The sequence below is a fragment of the Capra hircus genome, chromosome 1 (genome assembly GCF_001704415.2).
Source record: "Capra hircus breed San Clemente chromosome 1, ASM170441v1, whole genome shotgun sequence".
NCBI classification, from domain to species: domain Eukaryota; kingdom Metazoa; phylum Chordata; class Mammalia; order Artiodactyla; family Bovidae; genus Capra; species Capra hircus.
This window is the reverse complement of record NC_030808.1, coordinates 17,861,696-17,880,332: the sequence shown is the minus strand read 5'-3', so window position 1 is coordinate 17,880,332 and position 18,637 is coordinate 17,861,696. Positions and strand designations below refer to the sequence as shown.

Below are 18,637 nucleotides of genomic sequence, written 5' to 3'. Positions count from 1 at the left end.
GGAGAGTGCTCTGGTCTCTTTTCCTATAAGGACACTAATGCCACTCTTGAGCTCACATAAACCTAAGTACTTCTCAAAGGCCCTACCTCCTAACACTACCACATTGAGGGTTAGAGCTTCACCATATGAAATCTGGGGGGACACAAATATTCAGTGCATAACAGAGAAGAATTAGAGGTCTCCTTAATAACTAAGGCATTAAATAGCAGGGTTAGATTTAAGGTTGAGATACTCATGGTGGCAGAGATAGCTGTTACAGATGTCATTACTAGATCTTAGATGACCTGAGGAGGAAAAACACTAAAGGTTAGAGTTTAGGATTAAAACTGTCAGTGTAATGATTAAATGCATAGGCACAAGAGGGAAACTCCCTGAGTTCATCCATCTGACTGCTAGATATTTAAAGTCTCTACTTCAGTTTCCTCATCTGTACAGTGGGGATAATAATTGTGCTCCCCTCATAGCGAAATTGTGAGTTAAACATGACAATGGGTATAAAACACTAAGAAGAGTTTTTCTCCTTCAGTAAGATTGCAGCCATGAAATTAAAAAATGCTTACTCCTTGGAAGGAAAGTTATGACCAACCTAGACAGCATATTAAAAAGCAGAGACATTACTTGGTCAACAAAGGTCTGTCTAGTCAAGACTATTGTTTTCCCAGTGGTCATGTATGGATGTGAGAGTTGGACTATAAAGAAAGCTGAGTGTTGAAGAATTGATGCTTTTGAACTGTGGTGTTGGAGAAGACTCTTGAGAGTCCCTTGGACTGCAAGGAGATCCAACCAGTCCATCCTAAAGGAGATCAGTCCTGGGTGTTTATTGGAAGGACTGATGTTGAAGCTGAAACTCCAATACTTTGGCCACCTGAGGTGAAGAGCTGACTCATTTGAAAAGACCCTGATGCTGGGAAAGATTGAAGGCAGGAGGAGAAGGGGACGACAGAGGATGAGATGGTTGGATGGCATCTCTGACTCAGTGGACATGGGTTTGGGTGGACTCCAGGAGTTGGTGATGGACAGGGAGGTCTGGCATACTGCGATTCATGGGGTCACAGAGTCGGACACGACTGAGTGACTGAACTGAACTGAAGACTCTACAAGGGCTTCCCACATGGCACTAGTGGTAAAGAACCTACCTGCCAATGCAAGAGAAGTAAGAGACTCAGGTCAATCCCTGGGTTGGGTAGATCCCCTGGAGAAGGGAATGGTAACAAGGACAGAGGAGCCTGGTGGGCTACAGTCCATGGGGTCAGAAAGAGTCAGACACAACTAAAGTGACTTAGCATGAATGCATGTTAAGATTCTACAAATGTTAACTAGATAGTATTTTATTACCAACAATAACTCATAATATTTTTCACTAAATTTTTTGAATTGCTTCGTTCAAATTGATAACATTTTAAACTCTAAGGAGCAGGAGTTTTAAGAGCCATTAAATATTTTTTTTTGCTTCATAAATACTATTTCCTTTTTTTTTTTTTTTGGTTTCAAATACTATGTTATCATTGAATGGTCTTCATTTATGATACTTGTTGTTTATTTTCTGGCTTTCTTAGGTCTTATTAAGAATAACAGATAAGCATTTTTGTTAAAATTTTTCCAAAGTAATATTTTTTATCACAGTTACATATTTATATTATTTAAAAAATCAATTATACTTTCTTATGAAAAATAGCAGTCTCATGCTCATTCCTATTTTTACCCTCATTCCTGATATGGCTTTATCAGTTGATTAAGGCAGAGACTTAAACCTTTTCTTTTTCTTCTTTGTAAATAATAATTATTCGGGGGGAGATAAATTTGAGATGAGGTCGTGAAACTGTGGGGCTCGTGGGCATGGTAGCCTTTCTGTCTTCCCCCATTCCTTTTTTCAAGGGAACAAATTCCAGCCACTATGACCTTCCTTGAGTCCTGAAGGGCAGATTCAAACAGTTGCTAATCAGGGAAGGGAGGGCAGACAGGGGAGGAGCAGCTAAGAAACAATAGTGCAACCTTGGGGTCCTGGTTCTACTTCAAGGGATACACATAATAATACATTTGAGCTGTTTATAGAACTAAAACCCCCAGCAAATGGACTCAGCATTGTTCATCCTGAAGAGGCCAGAAGGAACCAGAAGAGCTCATTTAGAGATTACCCGAGACCAGATTAAATGAGTGTAGGCCCTGCACACTCTCTAATGTTATCAGCAACCCTGCCCTTGAATCATTGCTATAAAACTCCTCCCCAGATCCTCCCAGGTCAGGACACATGGTTTTTGAGGCATGAGCCCTCAGTGTCCCTTTCTTCTTGGTAAAGCAATAAAGCTATTCTTTCTATGTCACTCAAAACTCTGTCTCTAAGATTTGATTTGGCACTGGTTCACAGAGGTCAAATTTTTGGCATCGGTAACTCTCCCATCTCTCATGACGAACTCTCCATTCACTCATTTTTTAAGAAACAGTATGAACACATATTTTTAAATTTTACTCAACTGATTCACTAATTATTTTGATACTTAAATTGTCTCTTATTTGGTCAGTGGATCCTCTTCAACATAGCTTCTGTGTTTTTGACATGTCCATATCATTTTTTGAGCCCTTTTTGGGGGCAAAAAGGCCCATCTTCTTCTTTCCCTGTGTTTTGCTCTTCATCCTGTTCACAGTGCCAGTTGTCTTGCTGTTCATACTGCGGGCACTGTTCGCTGAACCCAGGGTAGGCAAGGCATGAGCTAAGAGGCTGGAAGGCCGGAAGAAGACGTGAGACGCCATGGGACCTGCAGACATGTTTATTCTCTTCTGGCTGGCACAGCAGCCATAGCAGTAGCCATAACAACACAACATAACTGCACACAGCCTCTCTCCTGGCTGACACAGCAGCCAGAGCAGTATTCACGCTATATTCTCTCCTCTCGTGGCTGACCCAGCAGACACAGCCATGATGCAGTGGTCATTCCCGCAGCTTTATGGGCGGGGTCACGTATGCGTAAAGCACACAAAAAACCCGTGACCAAGCGAGTACCTCCTGATGCGCATGGGCGGTGCTGTAAGTGACTGCAGCAGTTACAAAACGTGGGGCAAGAGAGCCTGAATATTCCATCTTGGCTAATTTGCTCTTTCCCTATACCCCGTCTCAGCTCCAGAATCAGTCATTTCCCCAAAGGGGTGCTGATTTAATGGAGAGTGATTTTAGAGAGTAACACTTGAGTTCTAGATGTACCCGTTGCTTTTGTCTGAGGCCACTCTCTCAGAACTTCTTAGTGAACAAACACAGGTGTGTCCATGTGTGTGCATCTGTGTATTCAGATATCTATTTGAAAATGATGAGTTTACCTCATTATCTTCAATTTCACTTAGATCCACAGGGTTCATTCTAGTTTTTTCCATTTCAAACTCCCTTTCTAACTCCTTCAGGAATGAGAAACCAGGCCCCCATTATCCTTAATATATTTACTTATCTGATCAATCTCTGTGTGTGTCACGATTTTCCATTGCCACTCTTTCCTCTGCAGGTGGCCTCTTTAGCCCACTGAGGCTCTGAGCCCCCATATCCAGGCCCTTATCTCTCCCAACACCCCCATGGGTGCCCTCCTTATCCTTCTGTCAGTCTGACAACCTACATAAGAACCTACTTCAAGTCTAACACCCCCCATCAGCAGTGCCCCCGGTGCCGCACCCCCTCCCTCCACTCCCCACTCCACCCCCCCCCCCCCCCCCCCCCCCCCCCGCCGCCCGCATGGATACCACCCTTGTTTGTCCCACCTAATAGCTCTTGGACTGAAATGTTCCAGAAGGAAAGTAAAAGGGACAACACAAACTTAGTGCTCTTTCTTAGGTTATTTTGCTGGTGAATTTCTAGCATCTCTAGTAATGAGATTTTACCTAAGTTGACTTATCAGAATTCAGCACCCCGAGACATGTGGCCAAGCAGCAGGCTGCAGCAGACACGAATTCTTGCTTTCCAGCAGTCTCAAGCAGTGGGTAATTGAATAGGTCCTCCTTTTACTTCTAATGAGCATTAAGTTACTGGTAATGACTAAGATGCTTACTCCTTGGAAGAAAAGTTATGACCAACCTAGATAGCATATTCAAAAGCAGAGACATTTCTTTGCCTACAAAGTTCCATCTAGTCAAGGCTATGGTTTTTCCTGTGGTCATGTATGGATGTGAGAGTTGGACTGTGAAGAAGGCTGAGCACCGAAGAATTGATGCTTTTGAACTGTGGTGTTGGAGAAGACTCTGGAGAGTCCCATGGACTGCAAGGAGATTCAACCAGTCCATTCTGAAGGAGATCAACTCTGGGATTTCTTTGGAAGGAATGACGCTAAAGCTGAAGCTCCAGTACTTTGGCCACCTCATGCGAAGAGTTGACTCATCGGAAAAGACTCTGATGCTGGGAGGGATTGGGGGCAGGAGGAGAAGGGGACGACAGAAGATGAGATGGCTGGATGGCATCACGGACTCGATGGACGCGAGTCTGAGTAATCTCCGGGAGTTGGTTATGGACAGGGAGGCCTGATGTGCTACAATTCATGGGATCGCAAAGAGTCAGACACGACTGAGAGACTGAACTAAACTGAACTGAATGACTAAGAAGAGGGTTATTTAACTAATAGTTTCAGATCTTGTTCAAAGTTTCTTTGTAGCTAACTAGGTTTCCATTTCAAATTCACCTCAATATGAGATTGGAATTAGGTTTCATAATGACCCTTTTTGCTAGGACCCCCTATGTTAGCCTTCTTCTCATTGGTTATAGGGTATGGTACAGATGTATGTAATTTCTGCAGAAGAGGTATAATATAACATAATATAATATAATATATTTGGGGCTTTTACACACTATTACCATTTCCTTCTGTTGACAGAGGAAATCCCCCCAACACTGTGCACAGTCCCTTGTCTGTATGACTATGATAATATATGACTTTATTGCCTCTGCTTTGAAGAATCAGTCAGGAGCAGTGGAGTGTTTCCCTTTATTTTCTAAGAAAAGCAATGGGCATTTATAAGCTTTGACATTTCCTAGGACTGACTGCTGCTAAAATTGGCTTTTTGATGTAAGAAAGGCACTCGCTGTCTTAGGTTCTGATGGAAACTGTCTTTGTAGCCCATCCTGGTTGTGTTCCAGAATAGGGGCAGATAAGGTGCCCTCAGGATTCACTAGCAGTTGTCATGGTTCAGACTAAACCCTGTTTTGCTTAGCAGGGAAAACTTGCCCCACCTTTTCTTTGCCCTTTGTTCTCCTTTCCTGGCTGTTTCTGTGGTCCCTCAGAGTGTGGAGATATATCCTATAATTCCCTCAAACAGAAGATCTTGTGTAATAGAAATAAAAGCTAGGAGCCCAGGCAGAGGTGATATCATATCACAGGAACTCTGGAAATGGAATCAGGAGGTTTGGGGTCCAGTCTTTGCATCTGTGGCTAATAAGGACTGTAGATGGTTTGGAAGTTTCTTTAGTAATTTAGGCCATTTTATGTGGGTGAGACCAGATCAGTTTCTAACGAGTACTTTGTAGATCCCCAGGCCTGTAGGTCACTCAGAACTGCTTCGGAGGCTCGTGGTGGCAGTTTTGGTGGACTGGGGGGAATAGTAACTGAGAAGGATGTGGAGAAGGATATGAAGCACGCTGTGTTGGATAATCTCCACGGTCTTTCACACAGAGTAGAAGCAGCTCAACTTTCATATATGTTGCAGCTTAGTTGTTCTTAAAGGATTTTTTTTTTTTTGAAGAAAACATTCTCGTAAAAAAAAAAAAAAGGCAAATCAAAGAAAAGCTATGAGATCCCTTTAGTGCCACATATTTTGTGGTCTCCTATGACAGCAGACCCCAACTAGACTATGCCAGATCTGTGATTTTTAGACTTATTAGATTCATGGAATATTAAAATAAAAATAGCAACCAACTGTGATGGTTAATTTTATGTGTCAACTGGCCTAGGCTTTGGTGCCTAGTAGTTTGGTCAATGCCAGTTGAGATTGCTGTGAAAATATTTTTTCGACGTGACTAATATTTAAATCAGTAGACTGTATAAAGCAGATTATGCTCGATAATCTCCGTAATGTGGGTGGGCCCCATCCGATAAGTTGAAGGCCTTAACAGAAAGACTAAGATGGAAGGGATTCTGCCTCCAGACTGCTTACAGGTCCAAGACTGCAACATAAATTTCCAGCCTGTAGCCCCTACAATTGTGTAAGCCAGTTCCTTTAAATCATTCAACCCCTTCCCCATCCCATCTGTCTTCTTTGTCTATCTGTGTATCTATCTGGGTTCAATCCCTGGGTCGGGAAGATCCCCCAGAGAAGGGAACGGCTACCCACTCCAGTATTCTTACCTGGGAAATTCTATGGACAGAGGAGGCTGGGAAGCTATAGTCCATGGGATCACAGAGTCGGGCACGACTGAGTAACAGTTTCACCTACCTGTCTGTCTACCCACCTACCTGTTTACCTATCCTTATTGGTTTTGTTTATTTGGAGAACCCCGAATCATGCACCAACATAAGACTGCGGTTTTAATATTTACCAAGTAAGGACTCAAATCCAAACAAATAAAAATGAAAACCTACCATCTACTGTTATCACTTCATGAAGAAAATTTTCTACTCTCATGATAGAAAAAACATAATCTCAAAATAAAGGACAGTTTTATTGATTGAAAAGATCATGTCCTACCAAACAGCTTCATGCACAGCTCCTCTTTATTTACAATTTTTCAGTTTCCCAGTGTCTGAGCCAGTCTTTAGGAGCTGTACTGTGGGTGACCCAGCTTTTGATAGTGTGAGAGAACAGTCTCCCCAAATATTTTCCCCTGATAGAAGAAAGTAGGAAAGTAATGAGGTATCAAATGGGACTTACAGTCCTTTTTTTTCTTCCTATAAATAGCGCGTAGGGAATTGTAGGGTTGTTTATGAGCCATGCTCATTCTTGTGTCCTATCTCTTTTGTTACAGATGATCATAGAAATATATTGCTGTAAAAGCACCTCATGGTTTCTTCTAAATGAAAGTACATTTCCTATGTCCTTTCAGCTCAGCTCTACTGTTCATGCAGAGGCTGAGGAAACTGTCCATCACAGGCTTCTTAAAACTCATTATCTTTACAGAATGTGAGAGCTGGAAGTTCCCCTGAAGATCACCAAGTTCAAGCCCACTTTTGACAGGCAAGATAACAGAGGCCAAGAGAGGTGAAGTGGAGCCCAGGAGCGGCAGCGGTGGGTTAGGCCCCAAGTTCCTGAATTTCAGTTCAGCAATGGCCTTGCTCCATTTCAGCTTCCTCTTTTGCCTTCATCACTTTCGTTTCACTTGGCTCTTTCCCCCAGAAGAGCCTTTCTCCTTTTACATCTCCTTTCCTTTCCTTTGAAGTTACAGATCTGAAACTCTGTGTTTAGCTATGCTTTGGCTTTCTTCCACGTTCTGTGAGGAGGTTGATGGCCTCTCAACAAACTCCTTTTATCTAGGTTCAAATTTCCCCACTTCCCTCTGCTGAAGCTTGATACCAACTGACCTGTAAGGGCTTGTCCTTCAAAACAGCCTTAGGACCTTGCCCGTCGGACCAATTACTGAGAGGACAAGTGAAAATTATTGCTTAAAGCTACATACTATTTATAGGAGCTTTTCAAATTTCTCATTCTCCCCACACTTGAAACTTTATCTATTGGGTGGTGTTTTGTGAATTTTTGAGCCACGAATTTGAGTTTCTGATTCTATTTTCAGTAGTGTTTTCAGTTTACTCCAATTGCAAAAATACTTCTCTGTATTTACAGTAACAAAATCTGAACGCAAATTTAGAGAAATTCAATCAATGTTGAGTCATGGGTGCCAATCTCCACTTCATCCAAACAGTGTGGCAACCCTTCCTGTTGTAGTGAGACATTTCTCATTCCTTCAGAAGCAGCTATTTAGCACATCACCACTTCCCTCGAGCTTCTGCCCCCATCATCTTTTCCTTTTCTCTCACAGAAAATGGGAACAGCCATATAGGGACTTTTTCAACTTACTCTTCAATGACTCACCCTCAAATATGTTCATTTGTGGTTTTAACTTCTCTCCAATGTCAAAGCCTGAGATGATCCTAGACCTCCTTGAAGACAATTCATTCTAGGTGTGCCGCACTGTTTCACCTCTTCAGTACTACTTGACTCCTTTGATTACTGCTGCCTCTTCATCTTTAGCTCTTCCAGATCTGTCTTCTCAGTATTTATGCTTAAGTATTGGGTTGCCCAAAAAGTTCTTTCGTTTTTCCTGTAACACTTCTAACAAAATTTTTGGCCAACTCCACCACTTCCCAACATGAAACAAAACTTTGGACCCACCACTGTAACTTCGACTTTATGGTTAGACTCTTTAGGAGCTCATAACCCAAATCCGCTATCCTACCTCCCCACCCACACTTCATCATGATCTACTTTTCCTCCCATAGGTGCAGCAAAACTGTTCTCATTGAAATCCTGGTGGCTAAATCCAGTGAGCCTTTTTCAGTCCTTAGCCTCCAGGCAGACTCTGTTTCAGTTGGCCGATAGTTGGCTTTTATATCTCTCAGACCCTAAGCCTATAGGGTTTGTTGAGTTCCTGGAACATGATCTCAATTTGATGAAATAATTAAAAACAAGTGGGAGCCAGGTGATGAAGGCTTCTAATGTCGAGATGTGAGGACTGACTGATTTTTATTCTCTAGGCAGTAGTAATCAAGAAACGTCTGAGGAGGAAAGTAGTAATGTATCTTTTGTGAAGTAAACTTGGGCAGTGGATGATTTTGGAGCAGTGGTTTGCAGAATGCCATGTAGATCAGCAGGATCAGCATCACCTAGGAATTCATTAGATGAAATTTTGGGGTTCCACCCCTGACCTAGTCATTGAGAAACCCTGGAGGTGCAGCCGCTTGACATCTGTTTCATGAAGCTCTAAGTTAGAGAACGTACTGGTTTGGAGGTGAAATAGAGACAGAACAAGTACAAGTCATCAAAGGCTTGAGTCACAGAGATGCTGTGGAGAGTGGGGTATGTGGAATGTGCAGTATTGAGTCACTGGATGACGGCCCTAGGCATTTATTTATTTTTTCTGTAGCTACTGTCATTAGAAAAGACCCTGATGCTGGGAAAGATTGAGGGCAGGAGAAGAGGGCAACAGAAGATGAGATGGTTGGAGGGCATCGCGGACTCAATGGACGTGAGTTTGAGCAAACTCTGGGAGACAGTGAAGGGCAGGGAAGCCTGGCGTGCTGCAGTCCATGCAGAGTTGAACACAACTGTGCAACAATGACGACAATTGACATGGAGAATATGCAGTCTTGGTGTGCCTCTGGAGTCTCATCATTCAGTCCTTCGTTCAACATATGCTTACTGAGCTGGGGTCATTCACTATGACCTGAGAGAACGCAGGTCAAGCCCAGAGCTAAAGTTATGATTAGTATTGTCTCATATCACTTCCTCCAAGATCCTGGTAGATACAAATGTGAGTACTTTCAGTAATTCATGCTGGAGAATTACTGAGAGAGAAAGAGAAGTGCTCCAAAGTCACCACCCCCCCCACCCCGGTGAACAATCAACACTTTTAACAGGAAAACAGACATCTATGTTACTAAAAGGTTTCTCTTCAGAACCTTCCCATCAGTTGCAGCTAACCCAAAAGGCAGACTATGTGGTCCTGAGGGGCAGCTTAGATAAGGGGTGGTTCCCAGTGGTTCACTTTTAGAAACCAATTTTGAAAGATCTCAGAGTGGGAAAGCATTGAAGTGAGGCCTAACAGGGTTCTCAGTTGCAAGCCAGAGAAGGCGACTGGTTGATTTAAGCTGAAAAGGAATTGATTCAATGGGCAGAGATTGCTCAGGAAGTTTGGAAACTAGGCAGCAACAAAGGTGATTACTCCACTACTAGGTCAAATCCTCTGAACAATGGCTAAGCCCAGATGCCAGGAGCTTACGTGTTGCCTGCAGTGGGTATGAGACACCAGATGTTCTCCTGTTGCTGGTTAGACGCTGCTGTTCTCATCCTCGCCTACCATTTCTTTGCTTCACCAACTAGGTGGAGTGTCCCAGATGCAAGGGAGGTTGGGAGAAAATTTTGCCTCCACAGGTAAAAGTGGTCTGTGCTATTTGAGCACCAGAATTCAGATGCAGAGGACATGCCCCTCCCCCCTTTCCCTGAAAAAGTAAAATCCACTGATGTTTATTTGCAAGTCCTGTGGAACTTAAGACAGGAGGGATCTAAAACATCATCTAGATCAGATTCCAAAGATAAAACTTTTAAAAGCCTTTTAACAAATAATTTAGAACACCTATATATAATGATGAAAAAGGCGTTGTTCTGCTGGCAGCTCCCCTGTTTTATTCGTGGAGGACAGAGAGAAGTTTTATCAACATACTCATTGCTGCCTGTCAGTCTCTGAAACACCTGTAAAAAATTCGGGGTTCTATAATGACATTTAATAACGAGGGTGAACAAATAATTTTACAAGTAATTTGAAAATTCTTAAGGCTCAGAACCTAGGCAGGAACAAAAATGATTAAGCAGCATTAGGCTTACATTTTACCCACTGTTTGCTGTAGCTCAGTGAACTCAGACTTTTACGTGATGTATTTCCTTAATGTCACAGAATAGTTTAAAGCTAAACAGGAGAACAGCTTCGCTTGTGGTTTGGTGCTTTTTCCAGTACTTTCTCCAAACCAGACTCTTTTGGTCTTCATTGCCTTTTCTGGAAAACAAAGTGGTCTTAAACTTTGAAGAGAACTTAATGTTTAAGTTCTCAAACACCCGTTATTTTATAATCTACTTCTGATCTCTTGAACAACTGTTTCCTAATTTTAAATTAATACTACAGGTATATAAATTACTTTAAAAATCATTTGTGGGAAAAGTGGTAATTTGAAAAATATTCAGATTCATAGTGCTAACCACAAGTAATCTTGAATAATTTCTACTTTAGTATCCTTTTAAAAGCCAATTTAAAAATATTCACAACAGCTTTATTTATAGAACCCTAAACTGGAACAACTCAAAGTCCATCAACAGGATGAATGGATAAACAAACTATAATACATACAATAGAAGACTAGTCAGCTAAAAAAAGAGGAATGAACTACTGATCCTTGCACTAATACAGGTGAGTTTTAAAGCAGCCAGTTGAGTGGGAAAAAAAGCCAGAGGCAAACAAGTACATCCTGTAGAATAACATTTATGTAAAGTTCTAAGGCAGACAAATGCAAAGTACGGTGACAGAGATCAGAACACTGGAAAGGAAATGGAGAAGGAAGAGATATGAAAGGCATCCTGAGGGGATGGTTATACAGTTGTATGCACTTATTAAAACTTAACACACTTAAAACCTTAAAAAGTTGCACAGGCATCTAGAAAGCCACAAGAATCTTATTTTCTGCTTCTGAACTCTTGGGGCATAGGGAATATTATCAAAGAAAGATTCTCACAAAGAATTAAGAAACTGTTAGATAACCATTCTTAAGTATAGACTTCCTAAACCTGAAAATGAAACTTTTCACTTGGTCAATAATTTAGAGAAAATATACAGACACTTAAAAATAGCCACTAAAGCTAACAGATAATAAAATATTTATTTTATTTTTGTAAAATTAAAAATAGACAAGCATATGTAGTTACTGTTCCAAAGCAGAGCAATAGAAATATATAAATTATTGCAGTTTTAAAAGGAAAGTATAACAGCCAAGTAATGTCTAAATAAACTTTTTTGAAACCAACTTGGTTTTCATCATGGCAGCTTCACTTTCTTTTCTCAAACATCTTAGACAATTTTGTATGAATTTCTGCTCAAATTTAAAGCAAGGTTAACACACACACAAATTGTAAAAGTGTGAATAGCATTTAACAGAAGTCACTACTGAATACTTTCTAAAATGCCTCTTTTGGAGGCGGTAGGATGGAAATAAACATTCTATATGTTTGAAAGAAGAAACACATTCACTAAAATTCTTTTTTTGGTGCAGTTGAGGGAAGCTCCAAGTAACACTTTGTGAAGGGAGGGTGGAGGGCAATAATCACTTGCATGATTTTTGAATGTTTTAATTTGGTAAGGTCAAAATTGTGGACTAATTCAACATCACTAAAATGCATTAGTAATCTGGATTCTTTTAAACTGAAAAAGAGTATGAAAAGTGTATGTTACAAACTAGGTGTTAAAGATCTCTCAGTTTTAGAGACTTGCTATGATATGGTTCATAGCAAGGTGATCAAGCTGCTTCATAGGTGAGGCTACATTATTAATAAGGGCAGTTATGAAAGGATGAAGTGGATGAAAATACCGAGACGATGGACAGAACCCTGTTATTCCAACCACAATATTACAGCTCTTCTCCAAGATACATTGACTTGTGCCAGGGTTTCATTACCTTATTATTTGGTCAATGAACTCTCTCCCGTTCCACCACAAATGTCCTCAAATAATTATTTCCACCAACCTAAAGTTAAAAACGCAATTGAACACTGAAATCAATTCTCTTTGTTTTACAGCCACATCTGAACAACAGATACTTGAGTACTAAACTTTTTTTATTAAGTACTTTAAAAGTACTCAAACATCTTACTTCGGCATAAAAATAACACTACAAGAACTTTACACTGTACCATTTGAAAGTTTTTATGTCACATACCCTAATTTTATGGTCACTAGCCTGAACTGCTTACTGAACTATACAAATAATTTATTCTTTAAAAGTTCCTACTGAAGTTTTGAGCATATACCATTTTGTATTACATTTTACAACATTAATAACACTAGCAGATTTCTTCTAAAACAAAATAAAGCCAAAATTTGTAAACATTAACACACACACATCTATCCCCCCAAATTAATTAAACACACACACACACACACACAGCAAAAACTGACTGAAATCAACAGCATAAACACTAAGGTAAAAAAATATATAAACAAAAAAGACTGAACTGTAAACCATTTTCAGTGGTAAACAGTACGGTAAAATAAAAAAACCTGAGAAATCTCAAGATGCCAATAATATATTTTGACTATATTTCTGAAATCACTTCCCAACATGAACTTATTTAAAAATAATCCTCAAATGTATATAAAAATGGGCACTCTCTGGTGAAATGAACATATAATTTGAAAAACTAAAATCATTTCTTTGCTCCCAACACTGTAAGAACCTACATAATGGAATGGAACACTATCTGGCTGCCTGAATGCATCGTCTACTACTGGTCTGGTTTGAAAGTGCATGCCTTTCAAAAGACTAATTTGGACACTAAATACTGGGATCAAAGGGTAATAATCGCCAAGTAAACAGATTTTTAGCTTAATTAAAAGGCTGACAGCATTTTAAATCTTTAAAGAGAAAAATCTTGTGTTGTCAAAATCACTCTCAACTTCAAACCAATTTTTTAAACTTAATTCAACTTGCCTAATTATGAATCTAAAGTGAAAAAAATTTTACTCTTATTTCACTCTCCTTAATCATATAAGCTATTAAAATGTCAGTAATGGCTGACTGGCAATCTCTTTTTTGCCATTTTTGAAACTGAAAGTATAGGTGAGATTTTCTTCTAAACATCCTCAAAAAAGTACTAACAACTCTGCCAAAAAATGGCCAATTATGGTAACCAATATCTGCAGTATTTCATGTTCTCTGAAGGTAGAACTCAACTCTATCCCTTATCCTTACTTTAGCATATAGAATAACTGCATATTCAAGAAAACTAACATAGGAATATAAAATAAGTTTACCAAATATTTGGATAAACTGCTCTGCAAAATACTTTTGTCAAAAAAATTTTTAAACTAGAATATCCATCCAAATCAAGTACTAGTGTGAGTACCAGCACCACAGATATTTTTTAAGAGCACCGTGCCTTTGAAGAGCTTACGTATAAATATCTAAATGGAGTAAATCAGAGTCTCCAAATAGGACCTTGGTACCTGTATGAATCGTGCCAAACTCAGTAGTAAAGCTACATATTTGCCGGAAATAAGCAAACACTTTCTTTGGATAACACTGTTGTATTCAGGACTGTACCATATGCCTGCTGTTCTGGAAACAAGCTACTGCTTCTATCAAAGGCAACACATCCCCAGTTTTTACCACTGTCCCTAAGTGATCTAAATAGAAGCTCAAATGTGTGCAAGTAGGACACTGGCTGGTAACATCCTTAACGAATTATGCCGAAAAAAGAGAGTGAAGTCAAATTTGAACATCTGTCCATAACAACGAAGGACTGAGACACTTACTGGCACCAGGAAAGATCTCTATTCAACTTATAATTTGTAGGGATTTTTGATATTGCACACATTCAATTTAAAGCTTATCAAAACTAAGGCAATGAATTCATTCCCCACTCCTTGGATTTTAAATTCATTTTGGATGACTCAAAGAATCGAGAGAAATGCAAAGTGTCTTTCAAAAGCTCCCTCCAAAAAGCAGTTATGTCACATTTCAAAGAAAACAAGACAAAAATCAGTAACATATCATTTAGTATCCTCAGGCAAATTTAACACATTTTACATTTTAGCATGACAAAAACTTGTTTTCTACTAGATGGAGGCGTTTCTTTGCTTGGTCAAATACTCTGTGTTCAAGACTAAAATCTGAGTGACCCAAGCCAGGGCAGGCTGCCAAATTTAAGGCAGAAGTTATTCATATCTTTATGTATGAAATTGCCAAGTTAATGGGCTTTTCTGTTGATGCTTTCATGCAAAGGATCCTGTCTTATAAATACATTCTAAGTACCAGCAGAAAACAAAATTTAGAGCCCATTTTAAATCTGCATTGGTTATAGCATTTACTAAACTATATGGTTTGAAAACTTATTTGTTTGAGAAAACCTATTTGTTCAGAACTCTTGGAAACATGAGAAGCAACTAACAAGAATATCTTCTTAAAAAGGAGCTTAATTTTTTGAATTAGACTTTTACTTTTCGGTTATAAGCAATCTTCTTTTTTCCTTTAGATTCTAAAATTTAGAAATTGCTTTCTTTGGGCACGACAATGATGTTAACAGAATTTGGACAGTTGAATTCTTGAACTTTTATCGAGCACACAAAATGATTTTAATTTTTTTCAAAGACAGGACAACAGTTTCATGGCATATTAAATTTGAAGATAGATACTACATTTGACTTGGAAGTGAGGCTTGACTTAAACTCTTGTCCAAATTCTAACACATCAAAGTCATTACTAAAAGTAATACTGACTAGAGTAGGCTTTTACTTCTATAGAGATGAGCTGACATACAAAAACTAGATTAGTATTTTTTTCCTGAACTCATAATTGCTTTTGTTAGAAAAAAATAATGTCTTTTATTTTCCTGTATACTTGCTTTAAAAAGTTATTAACTCCTCTTTCATAAGAGTTATCAGAAGTCAAAACAGTTAACTAGATAGATTTCTATTCCAAAATACATTTATCTTTGGAAAACAAGATAACAGCTGTAAAAACATTATTAAGAGAATAAAATGCAGTGATGTGAAATATGGGTAACATATTCACACACGAAGTGTAACTATAATATACAGAGCCATTCAAATACACATTATAAAGAGAATGAAAAGGTACCTAAAATAGCATTTTTATATATAAAATTTTCATATTAAAATATTGCTCAATAAATAAGAGGTGATATTATGAATTCCATTTCCCTCTTAAATGTTATCTTTAGTAATTTAGACTAATATAAGAACTTTGTTAACCTTCTGTTGTTTTGACAGGTGAATTACATTAAAACATGTTTAATAAAATCACACTGTAACAGTATATTTAAGTAGTCACATGTGGTATAAATTAGGGAGGGCTGTTTTGTAATTATGGGAAAACAGATTCCCCAAATGAATCAAAACGATTAACCCTAGAAGACTAGAGTGTAATGGTCTGCTTTATTTGGCAAACATGTTGAATATTGCCTTAATCTTTGCAAATTTAATGACCATAAAATAATTGACCATAACTTTCTTCAACTTCTTCAAAGTGAACATGCCCAGCAGACCAAAAAATGGCAGAGCATGGGAAGTAAGTGTCAGCTGAGTTCAATTGTTTATGGGCAGGTGTGACTTCAATCCCGTTCGGCCCATCTGCAGACATGGTAACTTGGAATAGTTCTTGAGAAGCTGTTCGATGGCAACGTGGCGGACATGGAGTTCTGAGGCTAAAGAATCTTTCTCTTGCACTTGGTGGGTTAACTCTTCAAAAACTTCTGTAAAAATTTAAAAAGTAATTCTATTTTTAATACACAGAAAGCTAATCTATGATTTATATTTCATGTACTTAAGCTGAAATGAACGCATTGGGCAAGTGTTTGTAACGAAAGAAGTTTGAAACCAAGAAAACAGCTGAGTTTTGATCATCCTAGGAAGTTGTACACTTTGCATAGCCAACAGGAATATGGTGTTCTCCATCAAATGAAACTTGCGAGTCCTAAGCAATGACCCAGATACACAGCAGAGATGACAGTTACAATCACCTCGGAGATCCTTTCCTCACACGGAATAAGCAGGTTCAATGAATTTCTAATATGATTTATGGATAGTAAAGTGCCTGTTAGTACCCAGGTCTGGAACCTCCTCTAAGAGGCTCTGGAATCAGACTACCTGAATTTTTGAATTTTTGTTCTGACTCTTATGCTTCTCAGGCAAGTAACTTAAACTATGTTTTAATTTCCTCTTATGGAATAACCTCAATAATGAAAGTAAGTCACTGTGAGGATTAAATAAGATCATACTTGTAAAGTACTTGTCACAGGATAAGTACTTGATAAATGTAAATTGCTATTATTATGTTATTATCCTGAGAGGCTGTGTGGTCAAGAAAGACCACTACCTTTGGAGTTAAAAGGACAGGAATTAGAATCCTTAATCTGTTGCTTATGTAAGATCTCTGTAAGCAACTTGAAGCAACTGTAAGCAACTTAAGGTTTCTGAAGTGCAGTTTCCTCACCTAAATGGGAATTAATTGTAGGGGAAAAAGAAAAAAAGATAATTGGGGAATTTGAACACTGTTAACTGTATTAGCATCATACTTGAATGATGTTAACAAATTACTGTTCTTTTTTTAAAGAGATGGGGTTGTGACTGCCTAAAAAAGAATGTTATCTTTTAGAGAAATTCTAAACTATTACATTTATGGACAACAAAACAAAATATTGTCTGGAATTTGTTCCAAAATAATCCATGCTAGAGGTCGGGGTAGGGGAAGGAAAATGGGTATAAGTAGAGAAGAAGGAAAATTAGCTAGCTGAAATTGGGAAAGAGGGTTTCACTACATTATTCTGACTACTTTTGTGTTCGGAAGAGTTAATAATAATTAAAAACAAAACAAACAAACAAAAAAAACGGGGCCAATACTGCCTGCCTTAAAAATCTGCTAAGGAGCACACCTGTGCAGTGCCTCGCACAACAGTGGGCAGTAAAAAAGCATGTTAGTAAGAGATTAAGTTGTAGTCTCTGTTTTCACCAGAAAAAGAATCTACTTCACCAGCTGGTCACAGAGAAGACTAAGAAAAATTCTTTTTGCTCTGGAAACTCTAAGAGGATCGTTTCTAAATTTAAACGCAAATAATGCTAATAAGGGATTTTCTGTATCAAACCTGGCACATGTAAAAAGTACTGACGTGAGTCTTTACCCTGTATTTGCTGTTGGAGCTCTGCATTCAGTTGCTTTACCTCACCAAGAGTCATCGAATTCACTGAAACATGAAAATACATTCATTACTACCATGACAACCTGGGAAAATAAGTTATCTACACCATCAACACAACATCCTATTTTAAAAAAGTATCTGCACTTATTTCTGAACATGACATTTAACAGGACCCTAGGATTCATTCATTAACTCCTAAAGGGCTGGGTTTTCAAATTCTGCCCACAATCCACAACCAGTCTATTTCACAACCTGTCTATCTCCACCTGAAATAAAAGGTTCACTGAAAAATTCTTAGCATTAGGTCCAATGGGTTCTGATATTTCTCATGCTGTTTCAGTTTTTAAAAAGGGCTAGTTACTACCCATTGAGTTGACTTTGCTCAAGTGCCACATGCTTCATGATGTGTAGCTTGAAAAAGACTAATGTACTATGGAAACAGTTTGAAAATCAATTTATCTAGCTATATGTTGTCGTTAAGTCGCTAAGTTGTGTCTGACTCTTTTGTGACCCGATAAGACTGCAACCCACCAAGTTCCTCTGTCCATGGAATTCTCCAGCCAAGAATACTGAAGTAGTTTGCCATTTCCTGCTCTAGGGGATCTTCCCACCCCAGGAACTAACTTCGTCTCCGTCTACATATACAACTGGAGATAACTCAGATGTAGAATCAAGGAGTTATATAAAAATATATCCAAGGGCCTTTATAGCCCTAAAATCACTTGATTCTAAGTTAACTAAAATTAACTCCGCTCCTGTGTGTTTTTGAAGAAATACATGCAGACTGAATGAGTCACTTTTTCCAGGTGCACACGTTACCTTTAGCCTTTGGTAAAATGTCAGATTTCTGCTTTTGAAATACCAGCCCCAATTAGTCTTGTAGGGATTAGCAACATGACAGTGTGTGTTTGTCAATGGTGGAGGCTCTACTTCTAAACTATATGAACCCTGAACTTTCTAATTCCCAATCTGTTGATTCCGTTCTGTTAATAATTTAAAATGGCAAAACAGATGATGGGACTCTAGAATTCCAGTAGTTTTAGGACATACT

General features: G+C 38.8%; 1 protein-coding gene across 3 annotated transcripts in view; it reads right to left on the bottom strand.

Moving 5' to 3' along the window:
- C1H21orf91 (chromosome 1 C21orf91 homolog) overlaps window positions 11,519–18,637 on the bottom strand; it is a 32,274-nt gene continuing 25,155 nt past the window's right edge. For 2 of the 3 annotated variants that reach the window (XM_005674758.3, XM_018051751.1), the window contains exons 4-5: window positions 17,569–17,631; window positions 11,519–16,143 (exon numbers count right to left, since the gene is read on the bottom strand). In XM_005674758.3, the coding sequence (XP_005674815.2) occupies window positions 15,977–16,143; window positions 17,569–17,631 (230 nt within the window). In that variant the 3' untranslated portion in view covers window positions 11,519–15,976. The remainder of the gene's footprint in view (window positions 16,144–17,568; window positions 17,632–18,637) is intronic. The other variant, XM_018051818.1, reaches the window with a different exon arrangement.